The sequence below is a fragment of the Dromaius novaehollandiae genome, chromosome 27 (genome assembly GCF_036370855.1).
Source record: "Dromaius novaehollandiae isolate bDroNov1 chromosome 27, bDroNov1.hap1, whole genome shotgun sequence".
NCBI lineage: Eukaryota > Metazoa > Chordata > Aves > Casuariiformes > Dromaiidae > Dromaius > Dromaius novaehollandiae.
Window position 1 is genome coordinate 1,360,404 of NC_088124.1, and position 22,785 is coordinate 1,383,188.

A 22,785-nucleotide genomic window follows, 5' to 3' on the forward strand; every position below is an offset into this window, starting at 1 on the left:
GCAGCCCCGGCCCCGCTGGGCCCCCTCAGTGACACGGGGGACATCTCCGGCAGGAGCTGCTCGCCCTGTGGTCCCCTGTTGCTCCTGCCCGCCAGCCGGCTCGGAGGATGTCGCACCAGCTGCACTCAGATCGTGTTTTCGGGCATTAATAACGTCATTTAAAAACCTGCACACTGAGGCTGGGACGGCATCGCGTGGAATAGCCTCAGCGAAACCAGACACCGTGTGGTCTCTGCCACAGCAAACTGGCACGTCCCCAGGGGCCGCAGGAAGGAGAGGGCTTCGGCATCGGGCTTCACTGCGCAGCTCGGCTAACACCTCCCTGGGGCCTTGTCTCAGCCCTGGGCTCCCCCCAGCCTTGCTGGTGTCTCCCTGCACCAGCATTTGTGCTGGACAAAGCCTCTCCTGGGCAGAGCTTGTCTTCTCTGCCCAAGACATTGGGTTATTGGTGGTGGAGGCTGCTGCAGTCGGTTCAGCTGAGAGCTAAACTTTGCTACACTCAAGGTTTTATTAAAGTGGGTTAAGTGCATAATGGGATTGCCATGGAGCGGCTAAAGAAGAGATTAGTGCTGTGGTTTCTGGGCTGGACCTCTCTGCTGTAACAACAGGCAGTTTCTTTCCTGCTCCTTTTGCACCGGCCATCAGCTCTTCTCAGCTCTCTTTCTGTCAGACAGCATCTCCCGTAGGCCAGGGCACTTGCTCAAAGCCCTCGGTGTTGTGTCATCGGGCACAGGGCTCCTGCGAGGATGAGGAGGGATGGAGGCATAGCAGGGAGCTGGCTTCCAGGCACAGCACATCCCCTCTGCCTTGGCACCAGGCGCTGCAACGCAGGACTCCTGGGCCTTCTTGGGACCCTTGTGATGGTGTGGATTTGTGCATCGCATCCTCTTCGTGATGCTCCCACCATGCCAGGCAGTACAGGGAGAGCTGGGTGCTGCACCGGGCCTCCCCTCCCACCGTTTGCCTGTTTGCACCATGCAGGAGGCTGCGGGGAGCAGGGGGGAGCCCAGCGCCGCTTGTTCCTGGGGAGAGCCAACTGCCCGCACCAGTCCCAGGCCATTTAACCCAGCGATTTCTCCCCAGGGCCCTGCCCAGACCCAGCATTGCTGCCATGAGCAGCAAAGGCGTTTTGCCTGAGATCGTTTCTCCGGAGGGTGCTCAAACCACGTGAGCAGCACTGGTCACCAGCTGCCTAGAGTTCCCATCCCGCCCAGCAGGATCTGCCCTATTTAGCTCTGTTTAGTCCAATCCCTGCCATGGTTTTTAGTAGAAAAAATCTTGCAGGTGACACTGGGCACTCCCCAGCCCCATGTACCACCCTTTCGAGTCCTAGCACCAGCGCTCTGCACACCCGCGGGGTCAACAACATGATACAAACCCGATGTCAGGCTGAACTGGGCTCGTAGCCAGAGAGGGAGGTTGCAAGCCCGATCTGAGGGCTGTGGGTTTGAGGATCAGAGAGAGGGATGCAGACGGGAGACCTGGAGGAGGGCAGCAGCTTGCCCTGCGAGCCCAGGCTCACCCTGCCTTCTGCGGCCAGCTTTGATGTGAAAGTCCCTTACTAGATGGTAGCAGCTGGATGAGCTCTAACCAGTATTTGGGAACCTTCAGTGCTAGCCTTGGGCAACTGTTGGCTTTAAATAATTTAGCTCTGCAGAGTTGGTGTGTGTCAGGCACTGGGCACGCTGGGGGGCAAGAGTGTCTGTTACCCCCCGACTGAGCTGGCTGAGCATCTTCCCCCAGGGCACCTGCCCTGCCTGTGGCCCTGAGGCCATGCATGGTCCCACCACGCATCCACGTGTCCCCAGCTGCCCTAACCCAGCACGGGTCTCCGGTGTTGCGGGCAGGCTGCAATGCCCTGTGTCCGGTGGCATCCAGCGTGCGAGCAGGCCAGGTCCCAGCCACGGTGCGGGGGCCGGAGGGTCAGCGATAGCATTAATCCAGCCTGATTTCGAGGCTGAATCGGCAGCTTGTTCTTATCTGAAGGCTCCTTTTTCTCTCCTCTCCTGTCTGTTTCTTTTAGGAAAGTTTTATATCCCCTGTGTTACAAGGCCCCTTTTCTTTGTCATCCTTCCTGAGTGTGCCAGGGAGGAGGACAGAGCGGCTGTGTTGTAGCACAGCCACCCCCAAAGGCAGCTCGGGGCCGGATCCTGAGCAGGGCTGCATGGTGCAAGCGGCAGCGTTGGGCGCAGCGGGGTAACGGCCACAAGGATCTGTCCCTTGGCACGCGGGCGCCGAGGGCTGGTCCCCTGCCAAACGCTCCTTACGTGAGGCCCATATTAATGTGCTGATTTTGCCCAGAATGGGGAAACTCATCCCACGGTTGGTTTCCCCTCCATCGCTGGGGCAGCTGCCTTGCGCTGTGCGGGACCAGGGCCCCACGTAGCCAGTGGGCACCCACAGGGTGAGATGGGCCCGTTGGGTTCCTTTATCGTCTGCCATGGTCATGGAGAAGTCCAACCAGGGAGGGGAAAAGCCTGTTTCCCCTTGGTTTGGTTGCTTGGTTCCCAGGCCATTTCTGTAGGATGCTGGCGGCAAAAAGCTGGGTCCTTTTAGAGCTGTGAACAAAACTGTTCCCTTGGACAGTAAAGGAAAGGCTCCCATGTGCTGTGGTGAGGGATGAAGCTGTTCCACTGAGGAGCAGGAGGCTGGGTGAATTTGGTGGTCCCAAAACCCCATCCCTGGCACCAGGTGTGCAAATCTCTGTTCTCATTTATGAATCAGCAGCTGTTCCCATTGTGGACAGACTGAGCTGGGCTTTGGGAAGAGCCCGGCCTCGCGCTGCAGCAGATGCTCATGGCTCAGTGCCGAGCTCAACAAAGCTCAAGCAAGCCCGCCGTGGGCCTGGGCTCACCCCTGGGCTCAGAGGTGCTGCTGAGCGCCTGATCCTGATCCCTCCCTTGCGTCATCCCGGCAGCCGGTCCTGTCTCCATGCTCCCTGCTGGGGACACTGCTGGAAACTCCCTCCACCCCCCTGGCCTGGCTGGTCCCAGCACATCTCCTTGGGCTGTTCATGGCCGGCAGGGCCCAGGGTGGCCTGCAGCACACACTGGAGCTCTGCGCAGGGAAGGTGAGGCCTGTCCTTGGCCATAAACCCTTTCTGCTTGCAGGAATGCGATATTTCTGACACCCATCCATGGGGCACCTCCGGGGCAGAGCAGCTGGCTGGGCTAAGCAGCCCCAGGCCTGTCTGAGCTGGGCTGCAAATGCCGTCGCGCCCCTCCTGCCCGGAAGGATTTGGGGGATTTAATCGAAACTGTGCAAAAATACCTCTGCAGCAGCCACTGTTTCCTGCAGGCAGGAAAAAACTGTGCAGTCTGATGAAGATAGATGCAAACCCTTGCTGCAGAGCATGGCCATGGCATGGGCCAGGGATGCCTGCGGGGGACAGACTGCCCGGGGACAGCCACACAGCTGCGGGATTCACCCCCGAGTGTCCCTCCCAGTCCTCACGCTTTGAAAGCCAAGATGTTTTGCAGCCTCCAGGCATCTCCCAGGGATGGCCGGCACGTCCGGCTCTGCTGCAGCCCCCTGCGCTCCCACTCTGCCGGTCCTGGGGGTGTCTCAGGGACGGGCCCTGGTTTACGGAGCTGGTGTTGGGCTTTCCGTGAGCTTGACACTTGGTTGCCCGTGGCTGGGAGCTGCTCTGCAGCAGGACACATCCAGGGAAGGCACTGCCCTCCCCGAGCCCTGTGTATCAGCCAGGTTTTAGCTTCTTTGCTCCTCACGGAGCTCGTGAAGCTGTGTCAGGGTAGGGAAACTGAGGCACAGAGTGGCAGCGCGATGCTGGCAGAGGCTGGAGGGCTTAATGCCTTCTTGCAACATTAAGTGCCTGTGCTCAGACACTCCTGCCACAATTATCCCAGGGACATCGGCAAGAGTTTAGTCTCCAGCAAGGGAAGTGCAGCTGCGAGAGGGCTGAGATAAGAGAGATATAAATATATTTTAAATAGTCTCGTTTTTCTGAAAGTCACCCTGAAACACTTAGGGAACTGAGTGAAATGATTGCAGAGCCATTAGCTGCTATCTTGGAGATATCACATGAGGCTCTGGAAAAGGCCAGAGCTAGGATCTGTCTCCACCAGGCATCGAGGAGGAGCCCGGGACTTCGGCTGCTCAGCATAACTTCAGCTCCCGGGAAAGCACCGCGGCGCAGCTTTCCGGCTCTGTGAGAGCTCCTGGAAGATGACTGTGAGATGAGTAATAGCAGGATGGATGTGCTGGGAACAAGTCGTGTTGAAGCAGCTGAATCTCCTCTCCGCCCAGGGCGACTGGCCTCGTGGCAGAGGGAAGCAGTTGTTGGCATGTAACTTGCTTAAGGGAGACTTTGGTCCTGCTTGACTGCTTTTATCAGTCACACTGGGCTCATATGGTGCCCTGGGGGGGCCGCGCGTGGCCCGGCGGGCCGGAAGCATCAGAGGGAGACCGCTGTCAGCTGCTGGGGTTGGAGGCTGCTTCATCCCACGTGCCGGGGGCCCCGGGGCAGCTCTGGGCTGGCAGGATCCTGAGATGATGTGCCAGGACTGCGGCCCCCTAAGGACCAGCAAAACCCCTCCGTGGGGCTGGTGGGGCCAATATTTCCAGCTCTGCTCAGGCTGGGGATGCTTTAGCAACCCCTCGCTCATGCGAAACAAGATGAGAATCACCCTCTAGGTCCTGTGCGTCCTTATATTTATTTTTGCCTGCTAAAGCTGCAGGTATAAGGTGCGTTTTGACTCTGATCCAAGGCAGTTGCTCAAGCTCTGAGTGTAACAGATGCCTTTCAAAAAGAGTTGCCTTCGGGGATGTGCCAGTTTGCATTTGTCCTGGGATGAAGGACGTCATTCAGCCTGGGCGATTTCTTACATTTATTTTGCTTCAGTGCAAGCACCTGGGTCTGTACAGCCTCATCCAAAAGTGTCATAAACCACTCATCTTTGGGTATGATGGGCTCTAATATGGAGAAAACTCAAGTTCAGGGCCAGCTTCCATGAACACCAGGCCAGCACTCACGACCTGAGCTTGGGACCTGCGAGGAGCCAGGATGCTCGTCCCTGCCGGAAGACCGTCTCCGACGATGCGGAAAGCAAGGCTCAGCACCCGGCGCTCCCAACCAGGGCTTTCCAGCCTGTGGCACTGCTGCAGCTTCTCTAAAATTTTCCTAAGGGCTTGGTGCTAAAATAGCTTGTGCAAATCTGATATCTTCTATGGGGCCCTCAGAAAGCAATCTCAGCAATTCCTGGGCCGGTACAAGAGGAGGGGACGGGGATGAGAAAACAACCAAGCAGCTGCAGGTCCTTAACGCCTGCAAGGATTTAAGCTTTGGATGCAAATTTCTGGTGCTCACTAGACCCGGAGCGAAAGCTGCAACCTGCTTCCTGCGAGCCAGGCTGGGGGGATGGAGGATCCCCACCGCCGCAGCGCTGAGCCTGCGGTGCCGACGGTTTATTTTCATTAGCGGAAAGTCGCTTCCCTTTGGAGCTAATTGGAAAGGAGCTGCCCACGATGGAAAGCCTGGCCTGTCTATATAGGTCGAGTCGGCAACCTGCTTAGCTTGGCAAACCGGCTTTGGCCGCAGGAGGAAAGCGTGACCCGGCACTCGGCGCCCGCTCCTGCTCGGCCCCTCGCGGCCGGATTTCGGCAGCCGTGCAGGGAAATGCATGTTGGAGGGAAAACCCAGCCTGCTGGGGAGCGAGGGCTCCAACCCCCCATTCAGAGCCCCCGTTTGGTGGGGTGGGAATTGAGTCAGAGTGAAGTTATTCATTTGCTTGAAACAAGGATGTGCCGAATCTCCTGAGAACAGTTTTAATTTGTGCTTGCTAATAATATAACGGGAGGTTAGCGGTGGGTTGCTTGGAGCAGGAACAGGCTCAGCCTGATGAGGGGGAAAATGGGCCTGTTATGACTTACTTTCGATTTATCCTGGGGCATCTCCGGACATAAAACTCCCCCATCCTCAGCCTGAGGTCCCCAGCCCCGCCAAGGTCCCCGCGTGTCCCAGCTGCGATGGCCCGACCATGGCTTCAACCTGTGTCAGTGGTCTTCAGGTGGCAGCATCCCAGACCTCCTGGCAGCCACTCACAGAGGCGTAAGGCCAGCGAGCTGTTCGTGCCGCTGCGCTGTGCCTGCTGCCGGCAGAGGTTGGACCAGTTTTGGGGGAGGTCTGAAGGCTTGCAGGGTCAGAAGGCAAGTCCCAGTGCTGGAAGATGCAGCAAAAACTAGATATAGCACTTTTCTCAAATGCACTGAGAGCGGGATCTTGCCAGAAGGTCCAGAGGGCCATTGTGTGATGAGGATACACAAAGGGTGTCAGTGGAGATAAGACTGTAGCAGAAAATCTGGATTAATTTTTGCCTCTGAGTTCACTGAAGAGGACCTCAGGGAAATTGCCATGCTGGGACCGGCTTTACGGAGGCAGCAGCAGAGGTTCTGCCTTAAATTTAGGAGAAAAACAAATCGCCAAAACCACCAGCAGCAAGCCCAAAGCTGGAGTGACTTCAAAGGTGAAACAGTGAGTTAGAGCTGGTGGTTTAACCACCCACGTAAAGTTGCTTTGGTGCCTCCAAGGTATCTCCAAGGATGGAGATCCACCAGGTCTCTGGGCCCCTTTCCCAGGGCTGCCCCACTCTTACGGGCGAGAAAAGTCGACCTGGTTGACATTTGTAGAAGGTGTTTTGCAACTAGAGTCCGAGAACCTGGTCTGCCCCCAGGCAAGAGCAACAGTCCTCATGTGGCCAAGGAACTGGGTTAAAGACAGTGAAAAAAGCTGAATATTGGTGCCTGCAGGTGTCAGTCCTGAGGCACAACTTGGGAAAGAGATGAAGGGAACCGTTTGCTGCTGATGCTCATTCTGTTTTTTTCCACAAAAAGGATCTGGGATGGTTGCAGAGCCTCCTGCCCCGCTGAGCCCCCCCAGCGGGCCCCTTGCCCTGGGGACCCCTGCCCCATGCCAGGTGCCAGGATCTGCAGCCGGCCCTTTCTGCAGGCCGGGTCTGGCATCAGCTGCTGTCTGCTGCGGGAGGTGGCACCTGCTCCCCATGGCACCCTTGGGTGCCGGGTTGGTCCCAGGATGGGCGTCCCAGCCAGGCCTTGAGCTGGACACCGTCAGTAAGCTCCCACATGTCCTCCTGTGCATGTTGTAACCCTCATCGGGCCCCCTCCAAGCTGTGATTTCATGCTGGGAGGGTGATGGGAAGTGCTGGTCTGGGACAAGGTGTGCTGGCTCATGGCTTTGTCCCTTGCTGTCCCCGTGAGCACCCCCAGGGATGCAGCAGGGTCCTGGGCCTGGGCTTCCCCGGCGTGTCCGACTGGCTCTGACCCCATCGCTCCTCTCCCAGCAGCACAGCGCCTCGTGCCCAGAGGCTGGGATCTCCTGCGAGTGGCTCAGCCCCGTGAGAGCTCCTGGGGCCGGATCCAGGCTCCCCCCGTTTGCAGGGCTGGGCTGCGTAGGGGTATCACAGCCCAAATGCCGACTCTCTGTCTCACCCTGTTCACCGGTCCGGGGATGTCCCCAGGCCGGAGACCCCCCGAGCTCCTCTCTCCCAGGGGCTCGGGGGCATCCTGACCCACGCATGGTCTCGTGGGGCCTCGCGGCTCTGCAGCCCCGACCGCGGCTTGGGGCTGCGACCGCAGGGAACAGCTCTGCAGGGAGGCAGGAGCAAGACAAACTCCCCGAGCGTTTCAAAGGCCTCCAGTCAGAGCGAGCCCAGAGCTGCTGGAGTCAGCTCCCTCTTCCCCCTAATTAGAATAACTCTGAAGAGACCTTTGTAGCTCCTGGCTGGCGCTGAAGTCATCGCTGCCGTGCTTGAGAACGCTTAGATCCAGGCTGCTAAACCAGCCCTTCTTCCCCGTGAGTCACTGCCGGACCCGGCGTCCCTGCAAAGCCCTGGGTTTTGGGCTCGGGATCCTGTCTCTGAGAGGCAGAGCAGGGCACCGCAGAGCTTTTTCATCCCTCCTCCTCTTTCTTGCCCCCTCTCTGTCTTTAAAGCCGTCTTTTCGCCCTCGGGACCCGACCGCAGCTTCAGTGCCCTCCTCCAAGCCTCAGCCCCTGCGATCCCCCAAGGCCTGGCGGGACCCAGGGCTGCTCGCCGGCCCTGGGGCAGCTGCGGGTTAGGAAAGAGGCAAAACAGGGCTGTTTTGGGCATTTCTGGACCTTGCCCATGGTACGTGCTCCACCGGGCATGAGCGCATCCCGAATAGGGGGTGGCTGTACCCCGACCCAACCATGGCTCCCCATGGGTTGTCGGAGGGGGACACAAAGACCCGCTTGTTCCTGCTGCCTCGGACGCAGCCCAAAGCCTTTGCGGGGTCTTTAGGAGAGGAAGAAACCTCGGGGCACCCCATCCCTGCCGAGGGGCCACCCAGGAGGCTGGGGGGACTCGGTGGCCATGGGTCCCGTGCTGCTCCCCTTCCACAGCCCCGTGTCCTCCTCTGGGTTTCTCGGCTCTGTGCCAGCGGCTACAAGGATAAAAGGGCCGTTGGACCCGCCGGCCTCGCTCGTGCCCTCTGCGGGCTCACGGGGGTGGCTGTTCCCCGTGTACGCGAGCGTGCCACCAAGGCCCCGGGGATCATCCACGCGCGGGAACCACTGGGCCTGGCATCACTCCGGCAAGCAGCCCGGGAGCATGCCGCGAGTGGCAGGGCCTCGGCACGATGCCGCCGGCTCCTGGGGAGCGAGGAGCCGAGCCAAGAGCCGAGGGAGCAGCCAGGAGAAGGGGCTGGAGGAGCCAGCGATGGCATTAGGCTGGAGGAAAGAGCGATGGCTGGAAATCCCAGAAATTTTCCAGCCTGAGAAACAGGAGTCCTAAGAGCATCCGCGTTGCCCGGGCTGGCCCGTTTCTCAGCTGAGCGGGTGCACGTGCGTGGGAGTGGGTGCGCGTCTGCTGGGGTGAGCGTAACGCCGTGAGTATATACGCATGAGAAACCGCTGGGGAGCAAATGGGTGCTGGGGCGACTGGGGCTGCGGTGGCAGCTCTGGAGCCAATGCTGCACCCTCCCGTGGTCTCCTCGGGGCGTTCGTCTCTCCGCTCGGCCCTCCTTGTGCCCTCCCGTGCTCCAGGGCTTTTCCTTAGAGATGCGGCTGAGCTGCATCTAGGAAAACGTGCTGGAGCACTTTGCAAAACATATGCCCCAGGAGTTTTTTGGCACCCTGCACCGGTTTGTCTTTTAGTTTACTACCGTTTGATAGCATCAACGGAGCAGACGTTGGCACAGAGGCTGCCTCGGGCACAGGCACCAAGGAGCCAGATCTCTCCGTCTTTCTAGAGATGTCCCCAGTCCCTCCACCCCTCCAGGCTGGAGATGGCTTTGCCCCTTTGCGTCTCTCCCGCATGGAGGAAAATGGCTTTTGGGGGAGTTTGGGGGTATTTTTTTGGAGAGCTGCAGGCTAAACGTGGGGTGAAGGCAGGCATGAGGTGGCTGAAGTTGGAGCTTGGATCCACGGCTGGTTCTGCTCGCTGAGCTCAGCTCTGCATCCCTGGGAAAAGTGCCGTAAATCCGACATTGCTGAAACCCTCCCTGGCCTGCAGGAGAAGATAAGCTTCTAGCAGCTGTGTGAATGTCCCCGCTGCCTGCGGTGGCAGAGCTGGCCCTGCCTGCCGGCGAGCGCTTTGGGTGGGATGGAGTGGTGCGCGGAGCTCCCCATCCTCGTGGACTGAGCCACCAAAATGAGGGGGATGAGGGGCACTGCTGAGGGGATGGAGCTGGGAGAGCCGCTCCGTAGTCCTAGTCAAAGAGCAGGAGCATGGAGAGATGGGGCAATTGGCGTGACGCGGTGGGGACATCAGGGCTGGAGAAGGCAGGAACGGGGTCTGCGAGCCCATGGGTGTCACTCCACTGTGGCACTGTGCACCCAGGGCATGGCCTGGTGAATGGGGTGGTGTAGGTGGCCCTCAAGCTGGTCAAGAGATGGTCTCGGGTGGCCGGGAGAAGGTCTCGGGTGGCCGAGAGGGGACCTTCATACCTGCGGTGCAGCCCTGGCCAGGCTTAGGTCTGTGCCCTCCTCCCAGCCACGTGGCCTCGCTGCAGTGACCTGTCATAGGGACCTGGGGGACAGGGGGACAGGGGCTGTCCACACCAGGGCTGGCAAATGCCAGGGTCTCTAGGGAAGGCCATAATCTGTGTCCTGGTCCTGGGGAGTCCCTGTGGGAGGACATAATGTGTCCTGAGGTCCCCATGGAAAGATGTAACACGTGTCCTGGCCCTGGGGATCCCTGTGGGAAGACATAGCGTGTCCTGAGGTCCCCATGGGAGGATGTAACATGTGTCTTGAGGTCCCCATGGAAGGATGTAACACGTGTCCTGGCCCTGGTGGGTCCCCGTGGGAGGACGTAAGATGTCCTGAGGTCACTGTGGGAGGATGCAACGCGTGTCCTGGCCCTGGGGATCCCTGTGGGAGGACATAATGTGTCCTGAGGTCCCCATAGAAGGCTGTAACGTGTGTCCTGGCCCTGGGGGGTCCTGTGGGAGGACATAACATGTCCTGAGGTCCCCATGGAAGGATGTAACACGTGTCCTGGCCCTGGGGATCCCTGTGGGAGGACATAACGTGTCCTGAGGTCCCCATGGAAGGATGCAACGCGTGTCCTGGCCCTGGGGATCCCTGTGGGAGGACATAACGTGTCCTGAGGTCCCCATGGAAGGATGTAACATGTGTCCTGGCCCTGGGGATCCCCGTGGGAGGACATAATGTGTCCTGAGGTCACTGTGGGAGGATGTAACACGTGTCCTGGCCCTGGGGACCTGCAGTGCTGTGACCCTGGGGTTGGGGAGGTTGAGGAACCACAGCTGGTCGGGGGCCGAGGCCGGGGCAGACGCCAGGATCCAGCACGGGTGATGCCGTCTGTCCCTGCATGCCCGTCCCCTCGGCGGAGGCCCCCTCCCGCCCTACCATTCCCCCTCTCAACCCCCCTCCATCTTCTCTCCTCTCCACAGACCGGAGCCGCGGGCCGCCTCGCCGACGATGAACGGGACGGCCAACGTGAACCCGGCCGGCCGAAGCCACTTCGCCTCCGCCATCCCGGTGCCGCGCGGCGCCGCGCAGAGCAGGCCGCCCGCCGCCGCCCCGCGGCCCCCCGCCCGCCAGAGCGCCTCGGGGCCGCCCAAGGCGCCGGGCCCCGGCCCCAAAAGCCTCAAGGCCAAGGGCGGCCGCGAGCGACGGGCCGAGGACGGCGGCGACGGGCCGCCGAGACCCCCGGAACCGGCGCAGGAGCCTCCGAAAGGCGCCGGGGAGGCGACGGCGGGCAGGAGCGGGGGGCGCCCGGCCCCGCGGGGGGACGGCGGGGAGGCCACCCGCCGCCCCCCGGACAAGCCCCGGGGCGGCTCGCAGGGCAAGGGCCCCGCCGTGGGCGCGGGGGCCGGCGCCTTCTCCTCGGCCTCGCCGCGCGGCCGCCCTGTCACGGCCACCGTGGCGCCTTTCCAGTACCGGTGAGTGGGGGCGGCCGGGGGGGCGGCGGGGGGAGCGGGGTGCTGGGAGGTGCCGCGGGTGCCGGCGGGCAGGGGAGCGGGACCACGGGGGCCCCGGCGTCCTGGTCCCCCCCCACACCAACGCGGGCGACGGCGCGACACCGGGGGAGGCCACAGGCCCCATCCGGCCCTGCTGGCCCCCCCTGACCCCCCCCCCTCTGCCCGCAGGCTGCAGGAGGCCGGGGAGCAGAGGGCCGCGGCGGCGGGGGACGAGCAGGATGGTGCTGAGCCGGGGCCGCAGCCTGGAGGCCTGAGTGAGTCCCTGAGGGTTTGGCGGTTTTGGGGGGGGGACGATCCCGCGCACCCTCCCGCCCCGGGGGCTTCACCCATCCCGCGGGTGCTGGCGGCGGTGCTGGGTCCCCCCGGCCAAAAAGGGATCCGGAGGGGGCCACCACCACCGCTGTCCCTCCGTGCCGCGTGGGACGCTTGGCTTCGCTTGCTGCGCCGCCGGGAGGGCTCCTCGGGGCAGAAAACACCCGGGGAAAATCCCAAGGGAAAACCATACGGAGCCCCATATAGCACACAGGGATCCGGGCAGGGGGCATCGCCCCATGCCGAAACGCGGGCCGGGAAGCGCCTGGCCGAGATGGAGCCGGGGGTCCTGGGGGCTGGGGGAAGCCGTGCGCCTGAGCCGTCCGTCCAGAGCGTTTTATTTATTTTTTAATTTATTTTTTGGAGTGTGACCACGGCACGGGGCCGATGCCGAGCTGATTGGCCGGCCGGCGCGAAATTCATCCTCGGGGACCGCTCCGGCCGTCCCCGGGTGACGGCGGCCGGACGCATCCCGGCGGGGTGATGATGGCCGGACGCATCCCGGCGGGATGCTGGCGTCTTGCCGGGGGTCCCCAGCACCGCCGGGAGCCGGGGGGGTTATTTAGGGAAAGCGTGGCACGGTCCGCATCGCTGCTCCGGCGCGCGGCAGAGACCCGGCTCCGCAGCTACGAAAGTGCCGGAGCGACCCGCAAAACACTGCGAAACAGGGAAAACGAGCCGAAAATGATGATCCAGATGGGGATGATCCAGAGGGGAGCCGGCTGCAGGGGGGTCCTCGCGCCGGGGGTGCAACCGGGATGGATGAGGGATGTGGTACGAGCCCAAACGGCCGTCGAGGAACCGGCGGGCAGGAAAACGCCGCAGAGACAGGCCGAGAGGCAACGGCGGGGAGTCGCGGGACGGGAGCAGGCGAGCACGAAAGCCCCCGCGGGGGGGGGAGCGAGGCAGCTCCTCCTTCCCTTTTCCCCTCCTCTTCCCAGTTTTCCGCTCCAGGAATGACCCATTCCCAAGGAGGCGGCTGTGAGCCAAGGCCTCCCCCCACCCATCCGTGCGGCCCCGGCACCGTCCTCACCCCCTCGGCGGCCGGTTTTCCCAACGGACCCGTTCACCGGCATCGCTCCCGGCCGGGCGGCTTTCGGGGGCCGAGCGAGGCGGCGGGAGGCCGTTTTGCGGGGGGGGCCATTAGCCCAAAGGCAAAATTTCCCCTCCTTCCTCTTGCAACCGGGGGAGGTGGAAACGCCCCGGAGCTCCCCAGCGGTTTTGGGTGGGTTTTTTTATTTTTTGGGGGGGGGGGAAGCGGTTGCCACGGCAGCGGGAGCCGGCAGCAGCGGAGGACGGCGGGAGGCTCCGGGGATGCGCAGGGCAAAAAACGACCAAAAAAAAATCACCCCCAAAAAGACGAGGTGGCGGAAACGCCCCAGTGGCCTTTGGGTGCAAAACCCGGGTGTTTCGGTGCCCAATTTTTTAATTTTTTAAATTTTTTTGGGGGGTGGGAGCATCTTCCCGTTATGGCGGGATGCGCCGAAGCGGGCGAGGAGCCGGCGGCGGATGCTCCGTGCCGGAGGGAACCCGGTGCTCGCCGCCGCCCCGTGCCCAGCGGGGGCCCCGGGGGGTGGGGGGCAGCGGAGGGGGCCGGGGGGGCCGCACTGGGCCCTGCCTCCTCCTTATCTCCGCGGCGGCGTAGTAAACGCGCCCTTAATGCAATATTTTCCGCCGGTTGCCACGGCAACGCGCGTGAGGTCACCAAATAGACTTAATTCCCCCCCCTCCTTTTTCCCGAGGGAGGGATAATTAATGCAAAATGATGATAACCAGATCCCCCCCCTGCTTAATTCGCCCGATACCGAGCGTCGAGGCACCGGCGGGGGCGGGAGGTGGGGGCCAGGGCGCTTTGCAGGCTGGGTGCTGCGCGGTGCACGGCTGGGGGGGTGCGTGCAGGCTCCGCTGCTCCCGGGGGTCCCTCTCGGCCCCGCTGCCCCCCCGCCCCGGCGGTGCTCGGCGCTGCACGTCCTGCCGGCGGGGGGGGGGGCGGGGCGCGCCCAGGCCCCGCCCACCACCGCCCCGCCCCGCGGCGGCGCGCGCGCCCGCGCCGCGCCCCGCCCCCTGCCCGCGCCAGCCGGGCGCGGAGGAGGGCGGGCCCTTTTTGTTTGCCCCTGACATTCCGCTGGTTCGCAGTGTCCCGCCGGCGGCGGAGCAGCGAGGTGGGGCCGCTGCGCTCCGCTGCCCTGCGCTGCGGTGGGGCGGGCGGGCGGGCGCTCACGGCGCTTCTCTCTCTGTCTTGTCCCGTGTCCTCGGTGCAGCCGCAGCAGCAGCCACAGCAGCAGCCGCCGGCGGGTTAAATGGTTCCAGCGCGGGGATGCTGGGGAGCAACCTCAAGAGCCTTCCCGACGTGGAGCTGGGCGAGGAGGGCGCGGCGGAGCTGCGCGGCTACCGGCGGGGCCCCGACGGCGGCGCGGTGATGCCGAAGCGGGCCAAGGCGGCGGCGGCGGCGGCGGCGGCGGCGGCGGGGCCGCGGGGCGCCGAGCTGCGCGTCTTCAAGGCGGGCAGCGCCGAGGGCCGCTTGCCGGGGGGCACCAACCTGCGCAAGCAGAAGTCGCTCACCAACCTGGCCTTCCTCACGGACGCCGAGAAGAAGCGGCAGCTCTACGAGCCGCGCTGGAGCGACGACATGGCCAAGGCGGCGGCGGCGGCGGCGGGCGGGGGGGGGCGCGGCGGCCCCCGCGCCCGCGAGGCGCCCGCCATGTCGCGCAGCCTGTCCCGCTCCGAGCACTCGCTGCTGCCGCCGCGCCCCGCCGCCGCCCCCGCCGCCAAGCCGCCGCCCGCCGCCGCCAAGCCCAGCCGCATCCCCCGCGGGCCCTACGCCGAGGTGAAGCCGCTCAGCAAGGCCCCCGAGGCGGGCGGCGGCGACGGCAAGTGCGACGACGAGCTGCTGAGCGGCAAGGGCAAGGCGGCGGCGCCGGGCGCCGAGGAGAAGCCCTACCTCAAGGTGGACCCCGAGCTGGTGGTGACGGTGCTGGGCGACCTGGAGCAGCTCCTCTTCAGCCAGATGCTGGGTGAGTGCGGGGCGGCCTCGCCACCGCCCAGCCGGCCCGCGCCGGCCTCCGTCCGTCGCCGTGGGGTCTCCGGGCCGGCGGCCTCTCCGCCCGCCCTCTGGGCTCCCCGCGACGGCCCGCGACCCGCCGTGGGCTCGGCTGCATCGCGGGGGAGCGCTCGGGCCGGGCAAGCCGGGAGGGAGCCGCGGCCGCGCTCCGAGGTCTCGTTGGCCTCCGCGGAAGCGAGCCGAGGACTTGCCTTGCTCTATGGCTCCCGCCCGGCGTTCGGGAGAGCTCGGGCAGGGCCCCGGCCTCGCGCCGGCTCGCCGGTGGCCGGAGAAGCCCCGACTCGGCCTTGGGGCCGGGCGAAGGCGCGGGGCGCTGTGCCGGCAGGCGGGAGAGCGGCTCGCGGAGCCGTCGCGTGGAGGGGTCTTCGGTCGGCGAGAGGCACGTCTGCCGTGCCGGCGCTTTCGTCTCCGCGTGGTTCTCCCACGCCTCTCCGGCAGGCAGGGCGGCAATGGCGTTGCCCGCGTAGAGAAGGTTCAACCCATCAGTTCTCAAGTAGCCTCGACCCATCGGTTCGCACGAGCCCCGAGGTGATTTTAGGACAGCGGCGTCAGGTCTGCGCGTTCGTCACCCCCCGTTCCCTGGGCTGCGAGCCCGGGTCACAGCTGGGTCGGCGGTGGGGTGGCCCGAGCACCTGCGAGGCATGGAGCTCGCCGCGGCCAAGCGATCCTTGAGGTCCATGTGCTTGGCTCGTAGACGGAGCCAAGATGAGCCAGGGCCAGATTTCGGAAGGGAATCTCAGTGATGGCTTTTGTGGCGTTAGGAAACCGTGCTGCCCTCCTGCGAGGCTTTGGGAACGCACCCCCCCCCCCCCCCCCCCGGGCTCGCTTGGTCACCCAGCGTGTCCTGGAGAGACTCGGCTGATGCCACGTCTGGAGGCTGCGCAGCGCAGGGGCTGCTCTGTCGTGTCTCCAGCTGCGGCCCCAGCCGTGGGGTGGGGAACGTGAAGCTGGGGATAATTTCCATCGCGGACAGGGCTGCCCCACAAAGGGGACGGAAAACACCCGCTCGGCTCAAGCGCCGATGGGACGGAGCACAGTCCCTTCCTTGGCTCTTCTCCAGTCTCCCTGCAAGGAGGAATTGCAGGTTGTGCTTGAGTTTTCCTTCCCCTTTGTGTTTTTGGTCACATCTTGTTTCTAAATCGAACCAAAGAACACGGAGTTTCCCCTCCCATCTCAGCTGGATGTTGCATCTCCTCCCTGTGATCAGAGCTGTCCTGTCCTAGAGAGTGACCTTGGGTGACGGCGTGCCCGTCTTACGTGGAAGTTGCTCGTGGAAAAGTGCCCAGCTATTGCATATGCAGACTCGAAGTTCGTGCCTGCGGTTTGGGTGTGTGGTTTTGAATCAAAAGCTCCCTCAATGTCTTGGGTGCTCCTGGCTGAGAAAGAGAGGCCCGTTTCCTCCGTTCTCCAGGAAAGCTGCTGCAGGATTTGTGTGAGCCCATGGCTGCGTAGGTCTTGCTAGCCCCGTGCATTTGATCTCTGAGCCTGGGAGTGACAACCCGTGTGGCCGAGTGCTCGTTCGGCGCGTGCTATTGCATGAAATTTTTGTCAAAGTAGCAAATACTGGCGTCCTGGACGCGCCTTGGGTTGCTGCCCCTTGCGTGGGCTGATCCGGGTCCGCATCTTGGCTCAGGTGTGTCCAGGGTTTGCGTTTCCGTCGTGGCCATCGCTCGGTGGAACGCGCGTGTGGGCTGAAGGCCGGGCTGATCTCTAGGAAACCGAGGCAGCATCTGCCAGGGTATTTCCAAGCCTGTGAGGTGTCGAGAGCCCTCTGCTTTCTGCCGAAGCTCGTTCTCCCCTGCAGTCCGACACGACAGCGTGGCTGGGCTCCAACGGGCTCGGTCGGGTGAGGACAGCGGGGGACTTGCAGCTATGAAAAGCTCTGTTCATTCTTGCAAACTGGCTTGAGACGGTGGCAAATTAGCCTGCCCGAGCTCCGGGCAGCCATGACAAGACCGCTCGTGGTACCCAACTAAATTTAAAGCGCTGGTGGGTAGCTGGGGGGAAAGCAGCACTGACAGGGATGGGGTGGGCCAGGAGCTGGGGTTATTGAGTCCCTTCCAGTCCCGGGGAAGTCCTGTCTTCCTGAGGAGCCCCATTTTAGGGTGCAGCGTACCAGGAGCTTCTCCAAGGTTTGGAGATGCCAGTTCTTGAGATGCCTCCTCCCAGGTGTGTGGTGAGCAGGGGACGTGAACCAAATCACGTTGCTGAGCCCTGTTGTAGGGAGAAGGGGAAGAAGGTTGTCCCTGGTTGGAGCCCGTTGGTGAGGCTTGGGTAGGTGGTGTGAGTGTGTAAGTCGGGAGCTGGGGAAGCTGGGCTTGCTGAGCCCTCTTGGCTTGCTGCAAAACCCACCGTGCAGAGAGGCTTAGAGGTGAAAACAGTCGGGACATGTGGGCTCGGTCTCATCGCAGGGGTGCACGGGCTCAGGTTGCCACGGCAGTCCCACAGCTGGCCTTGGAGATGTCCATCCTCATCCCTAAGGCCAAGATAAAGCCAGATGCCGTTGGAGCAGTGAGCATAGCAGGATTCCTGAAGGATTTGTCGTTTATAGGACTAATCAATCTCCACCCACGGTGCTGCTGCCTGGCGTTTGCCTGCCTGGGGTGGATCTCGGTGTCCCCACTCTCTCACTTTGCTGTGAGACAGGGTTTTTCCCCCAGGAGAAATTCTTGCAGCGTCACTGAGGATGCAGGACCGGCCACCCAGGAGGGATTCCTGGTTTGTGGCAACTGCTGGAATACCAGAGGTGCTGGCTGCAGGACAGTGACTTGTGTGCAAGCTTAGTAAGACCCCAACTTGCAAAAGTGCCCCCGACATCTGCTTTGGTTTCTGGGCTGGTTCTTGGTGTCTCGCTGCAGTTAGCTCCTCCAGAGTGGGGGGCCTGCTTCGGAGCCGCAGCGCTGATGTTGTCCTTGGGAGGTGCTGAGCATCGCTGAACTTCAGACTGCGCTTGCCATCCGGGGACTTGGTGAGCTGCCTTGTGAGGGCTGAACACCGCCAGGACGGGATTGTGAACCCCCTCTGTCTGCACGTTTGCTGAAACAGGGAATTTTCCAACATCTGGGGACTGGGCTTCCTGTGGTGGCACTGGGGGCTGGCTGTCCAGGGTCAGATGAGGACAACATCTGGGGTGGGCAGGTGAGAAACCTAATCCTGTTTAAACTTAGCTTTTCTTACATGGCGTTGCAGGCTGAACTGCTTGTTGTGCCGTTGAGTTTCTCCTGCTCCAGATTTAACCAAGCCACCCATGACCTGGCCTATCTTTGATGGTCTGGATGGTGAAGATGCTGAGCGGAGCTTGGAGATGTGCAGAGGAGGGAGTGGTAGGACAGCAGAGAGGGGGTGGCTGCACTGCACCAGCGGCAGACCCAAGGCCGGGTGTGTGCAGCGCTGGATGCGTGCTGAACCTCAGACTTCTGGTCCCGATCCCTTTGCATGGCTGCTGGTGTGATCCACGCAGGTACAACCTTCTCCAGGGGTGACAGTGATGTGGTACTTCCCAAAAATTGGCTCCTCAGGGAGAGATTACTCCTGGGGTGGGGACAGACCTGGACAGAACAGGATCCCCCCCTTGCTCCAAAGAGCTGGCTGCAAGCCCTGCTCGGGCTGGTGAGCGAGGCCGAGGGGGAGGCTTGCTCTGTGTTGCTGCAGGAGGTGTTTCAGAGGGAGGGATGGCTTCCCCACGCTATTTTGTGGACCCCTCTGGCGTCAGAGACATCAGTCTGAGCCATTTTGCTGTGTGCTGGATGAGGCTGTGTCCAGAGTGGCTGGAGAAGACCTGCGAGCTTGGTCTGTACTGACAGGCAGACACGGTGGAAGTTGCACTGACTTTTAGCCTCTGCAGGTCTCGTTGTCTATGAACTGTTCCCCTGTGCTCAAAAGCCTGGTCAGCCACTGACTAACCGGAGTGCTCTGCTCCGCCAGACATGGCAACTTAGAGGTCTTCTGCATCCTTGGACTCTACACTTGAGTACTCATTTCCACCGCATGTTCCTCCTGCCAGAAGTGTACACAAGCTGTAGTGCAATGCTGGCCAAAAATACAATTTATTTAGTGGTGGCCAAATGTTACCTCTCATTTGGTTGCTGCAGCTGTGTCATCTGTTTGATGACACCGAAGCCTTTGTAGAGCTGGTAGAGATGCAACCGTGTTTAAAGCGGAGCCGCCTGCGCAAGACGGGAGAGGTCACCGGGACACGGCAACCACATGTGCTTTGTAGAGGCTATTTCCAACATCGAAATTATACATTGCGCATCAACCAGAGAGACCAAGGCTTCTCATCAAAGCTGAATGGCAGCTGGGTTTGCTAATTACCCCGGCGCCCAGCCGCAGGATGAAGGGTACGGCGGGAACGTGGCCAGCGTGGTGGAAGAGCTCGCTATAGGGAGCTCGCTGAGCTGTTCCGCGTGCGTGTGCGGCCGGGGAGAGTGTGCAGGTGCAGGAAGGCGTACGAGTGTGCGAGTTCACCTGCACTGGGGTGCTGGGACCCGGAGTGATTGCTGGGACCCAGAGCGATTGCTGCACTTACCAAAAAATCCCTTGAGCATGGCCAAGATCCTGCAGTTACTTTGTGCAGCCATTTCCTTGGCCATCTCTTGCTGTATATGGTGCCTCTTAAGTGGCTACTAATGGGTATAAGTGTATAGATGGCTGGGTTTCGCATGGGCCAAAGCCCAGACAGATGCACGTGTGATCCCAGGGGGAAGGGCGTTTCCTAAAAATCTTCGCTCAAGGAGCCTTTGCAGCCTTGCCAAGCTCTGCAGGGGCTGGGTGCAGTTCTGCTGCCCCTGGTCTGCAGTGGGTGGGCAATGCCGCCCTTCCCCACGCGCCCTAGCAGGGGTGTCTTCGCTGGGCAGCACGTGCCTATGGAGGCCCCATGCTAGCAGAGGTCCTGCTGGAGCAGAGCAGCCCTGATGCAGCCCGGCTGCGGGTCAGAGGAGCGTCGTTAGCCGTGCTTTGCGGACGGGAAGGGCGCAGTGACATGCGAGCGAGCAGTGTGCAGGAGTGACGGAGGAACTGGGCATCCTGCCTCCAGTGCTACGCTCAGTCCTGGACGTTGTGGTCCCTACTCCACCCGTCAGCTTCTGGGTGGGCTTCCTAGATATGCAGCTGAATCTCCAGGACAGGGCCGGCATGTGTCATGGAGGAAGGAAAGGATGACCTGGTACTCCCATGGGTGCCAGTAGGACCAGGCTCAGCCCAGAAATACCTTCTAGGCAGGGCAAGCTTTCCTAGACCTGAGGTACCCTACGGCTGGCAGCTGGCTGGGTGGTGGATGCCAGCAACCCATCTGCGATGGGAAGAGGAGCCAAGGGGCTGGTAAGGACTGCTGGACAAACGGGCCTCTCTGAGGGTGGGATCTTCACATTGCATGAGACCGTGGTTGGTAAAAACCCAGCAGTGCAGAAAACACGCTTGGCTGATATTTGACCTGCCCTGTGCAGACACGTTCCCAGTCCAGGTGGAGATGGTCTCACCAGGGTATCCCTTAAATAGATCCCAGGAATAGATCCTTCCTGATTAGCTTCCCTGCTGGCCAGGCGCACGGTACCTGATTAAAAGGGTATCTCCACCTCCCTACTTCCCTCACTGTTTAATTAAGCACTAATGGGGTCCATTGCAGCTCTGCAGCACTAACTCGGCTCCCTGGCGTGAGAGCGTAAGGAGGTCAGAGACCAAGTAGCTGTTCACAGCTTTGGGAGCAGATGATTGCCTCGTAAAGCAATGCAACTGTTCCGATATTACTATTATGCCAACGCTATTCCTCTCTTAAGACCCCTGCACTACGGTGCCCTTGTGATAAGATTGTGGGGGTGGGAATTTATTTCCTTCTGGCTGTAGAGCTGAGCTCCTGCATTTGGGTTATGGAGCAAGGAGAGAGGGACGGTTGTGCCATCTTGTCTCTACTTCCACACTTGTGTTCCCTGCCTTCTCCTGAGGAATGGGAGCCTGATGGCAGAGGGTGGGTATCTCCTACCTCTCAGCTGTGATGGCTGCAATGAGTGGGGAGGAGGTTTGGAAATGCAGCCTGAGGACCCCAGGGCTGGTTGGGAAGTGCTGTGTTCCACCAGTAATGGTAGCGCAGACAAAGCAGTGCAAAATCCAAATTTCTCTTTCAAGGGTTCTCATGAAAAGGGAACAGTGCAAACACTTGGATACAAAAATATTTGGAGATACATTGCCAAATCAAATTCTTCCCCTAAAGAACCTGGAAAATTGCTCTTGGAGTTGGGCTTTCTCAGTGACTGCCTATATTTTGCCCCCAAATCCAACATTCGTCTGCTGAGGAAAATACATGAATGAATGAAAAAATTGTATGCGACTCCATTTCCTCTGGGCTGGTGTGAGTGACTGATATCAGACTGATAGAGGCAGGTTCCCTAGCCCAAAAATGCTATTCAGGATCTGTTGGTGGGACATGATCACAGCTGGGCCTGGGCAGCGTCCCCTCAAGGCCCTGTAGTCCTCTTGGAGCAATTGCCGAGGTTTCCTGGGATCATTTGCTCTTGGAGAAGGACACCCAAGGGTCCTGCCAGGGTAGAGCTGCCTTGTCAGTGATGCCCTTGTGGCTTGGGTTCTCTGGGTGCCACCCATGTCAGGTCCTCCTCCCGTGGAGTCTCCTCCTGCTGCCCTGTGTCCCCAGCTTTGCTCCTCTGCTCTGACTTTGGCTTCTCACCCTGCGGCACTGGTTGTCTCTGTGCCGACAGCCCCTTCCCCGGCGCAAGTCCCCCTCTCCCGTTGCCCTGTTATGTCCGTTTGAGTTATCAGCTCGTTAGCTTCCCAAGCAGCTTCACGCTTGGTGGTGCAGGACAGCAGTGTCCCCCCTTCCTCCCCGCGCGTGGTCTCTTGGACCCGACCTCATTAGCATCTCTGAGGAAGGTGCTTGGCTAGCTCTTGTGCCTGCTTCACCTGGGGGGATTCGTTGCAGGTCACTGCAGAGCCAGCGATTGCACCCTTCAAGGTGTGTAACCTTTGAGTGACGCCAACCTTTGGTGACAGCCCGTCTGCCGTGACTAGCGTGTGTCTCTCTGGTTGCCTGGCTGAACCGTGCCTCCTGCCTGCTGAGGGCCAGGTGGTTTCTGCAGGACTGCGCTCTCGGGACCCCTCACGCCGCTCTCCTGGGACCGAGGCAGCGTTGGACCTGGTGACGTGGCCTCGCTGGGTTATCGAGTGGTTTTGCTCGTTGGTCCAGACCTTCTCTGTGCCACCGCCTGGACCTGTGTGGTGGTGGTGGTGGTGGCCTGCGTGCGTGGTGGAGCAGCAACGTCCCGGGGTGCACGGGTGCATGTGGCACGTGTGGTACAAGTGGCAGCTGCGATTGGGACTGAGACAAGCCAGGCGATGAAGCCGGCTAGGTCTGGGTTTGGGGTGCGATGCTGTGCGCTGGGGGTCCTGCGCCCCAGCACCGGCCACATGCACTGCGAAGGTCCCTGCGGCTGGCTCTTGGGATGCTCTGCGGGGTGGCGTGGGCATGGCTCCGTCTTTGGGGGTTAGCTTAGTCCTTGGCCTTTCCGGGCTCGATGCCTTGAGGGTATCTTTCACAGAGCTGTGGTAACGCAGGAGGTGGGAAATCAGAGAGCGCTCAATTTTGTCGTATCCCCTATCCTGCAAAGTCATGTTCTCCTCTGAGCGTGTGAAGCAGCCATCCCTGGGGGAGGAAGGGGAGGGGTTGCTGCATTGAAGCGGCTGCTCCGACGTGGAAGCGGCGAGCTCCGGGAAAGCGGAGCATGCGAGAGGAGGGGGAGGCGAGCAGGGGAGCGCGGAGCTGCCACAGGGCAGGGCTGGGGGAGAGCAGGGCGAAGGGGGAGCCGGGCTTTCCCACGCTGCTGCATTGCAGCGCCGAGCTGGGGAGCAGAGCGCGGAGGGGAGCTGGGAAGGCAGGGGATGCTGCAATGCAGGGCTGGGATTAGAAGCTGTGCAAATGTAGATGTGCCTGTGTCAAAGCGGGTGTGACACTGAAGAGCAGTGCC

General features: G+C 61.6%; 1 protein-coding gene across 3 annotated transcripts in view; it reads left to right on the plus strand.

The window, feature by feature from the left end:
* The window catches only part of NAV1 (neuron navigator 1), an 83,721-nt gene that overhangs the window by 11,997 nt on the left and 48,939 nt on the right, over window positions 1–22,785 (plus strand). For 2 of the 3 annotated variants that reach the window (XM_064498281.1, XM_064498282.1), the window contains exons 2-4: window positions 10,912–11,403; window positions 11,611–11,696; window positions 14,016–14,768. In XM_064498281.1, the coding sequence (XP_064354351.1) occupies window positions 10,940–11,403; window positions 11,611–11,696; window positions 14,016–14,768 (1,303 nt within the window). In that variant the 5' untranslated portion in view covers window positions 10,912–10,939. The remainder of the gene's footprint in view (window positions 1–10,911; window positions 11,404–11,610; window positions 11,697–14,015; window positions 14,769–22,785) is intronic. The other variant, XM_064498283.1, reaches the window with a different exon arrangement.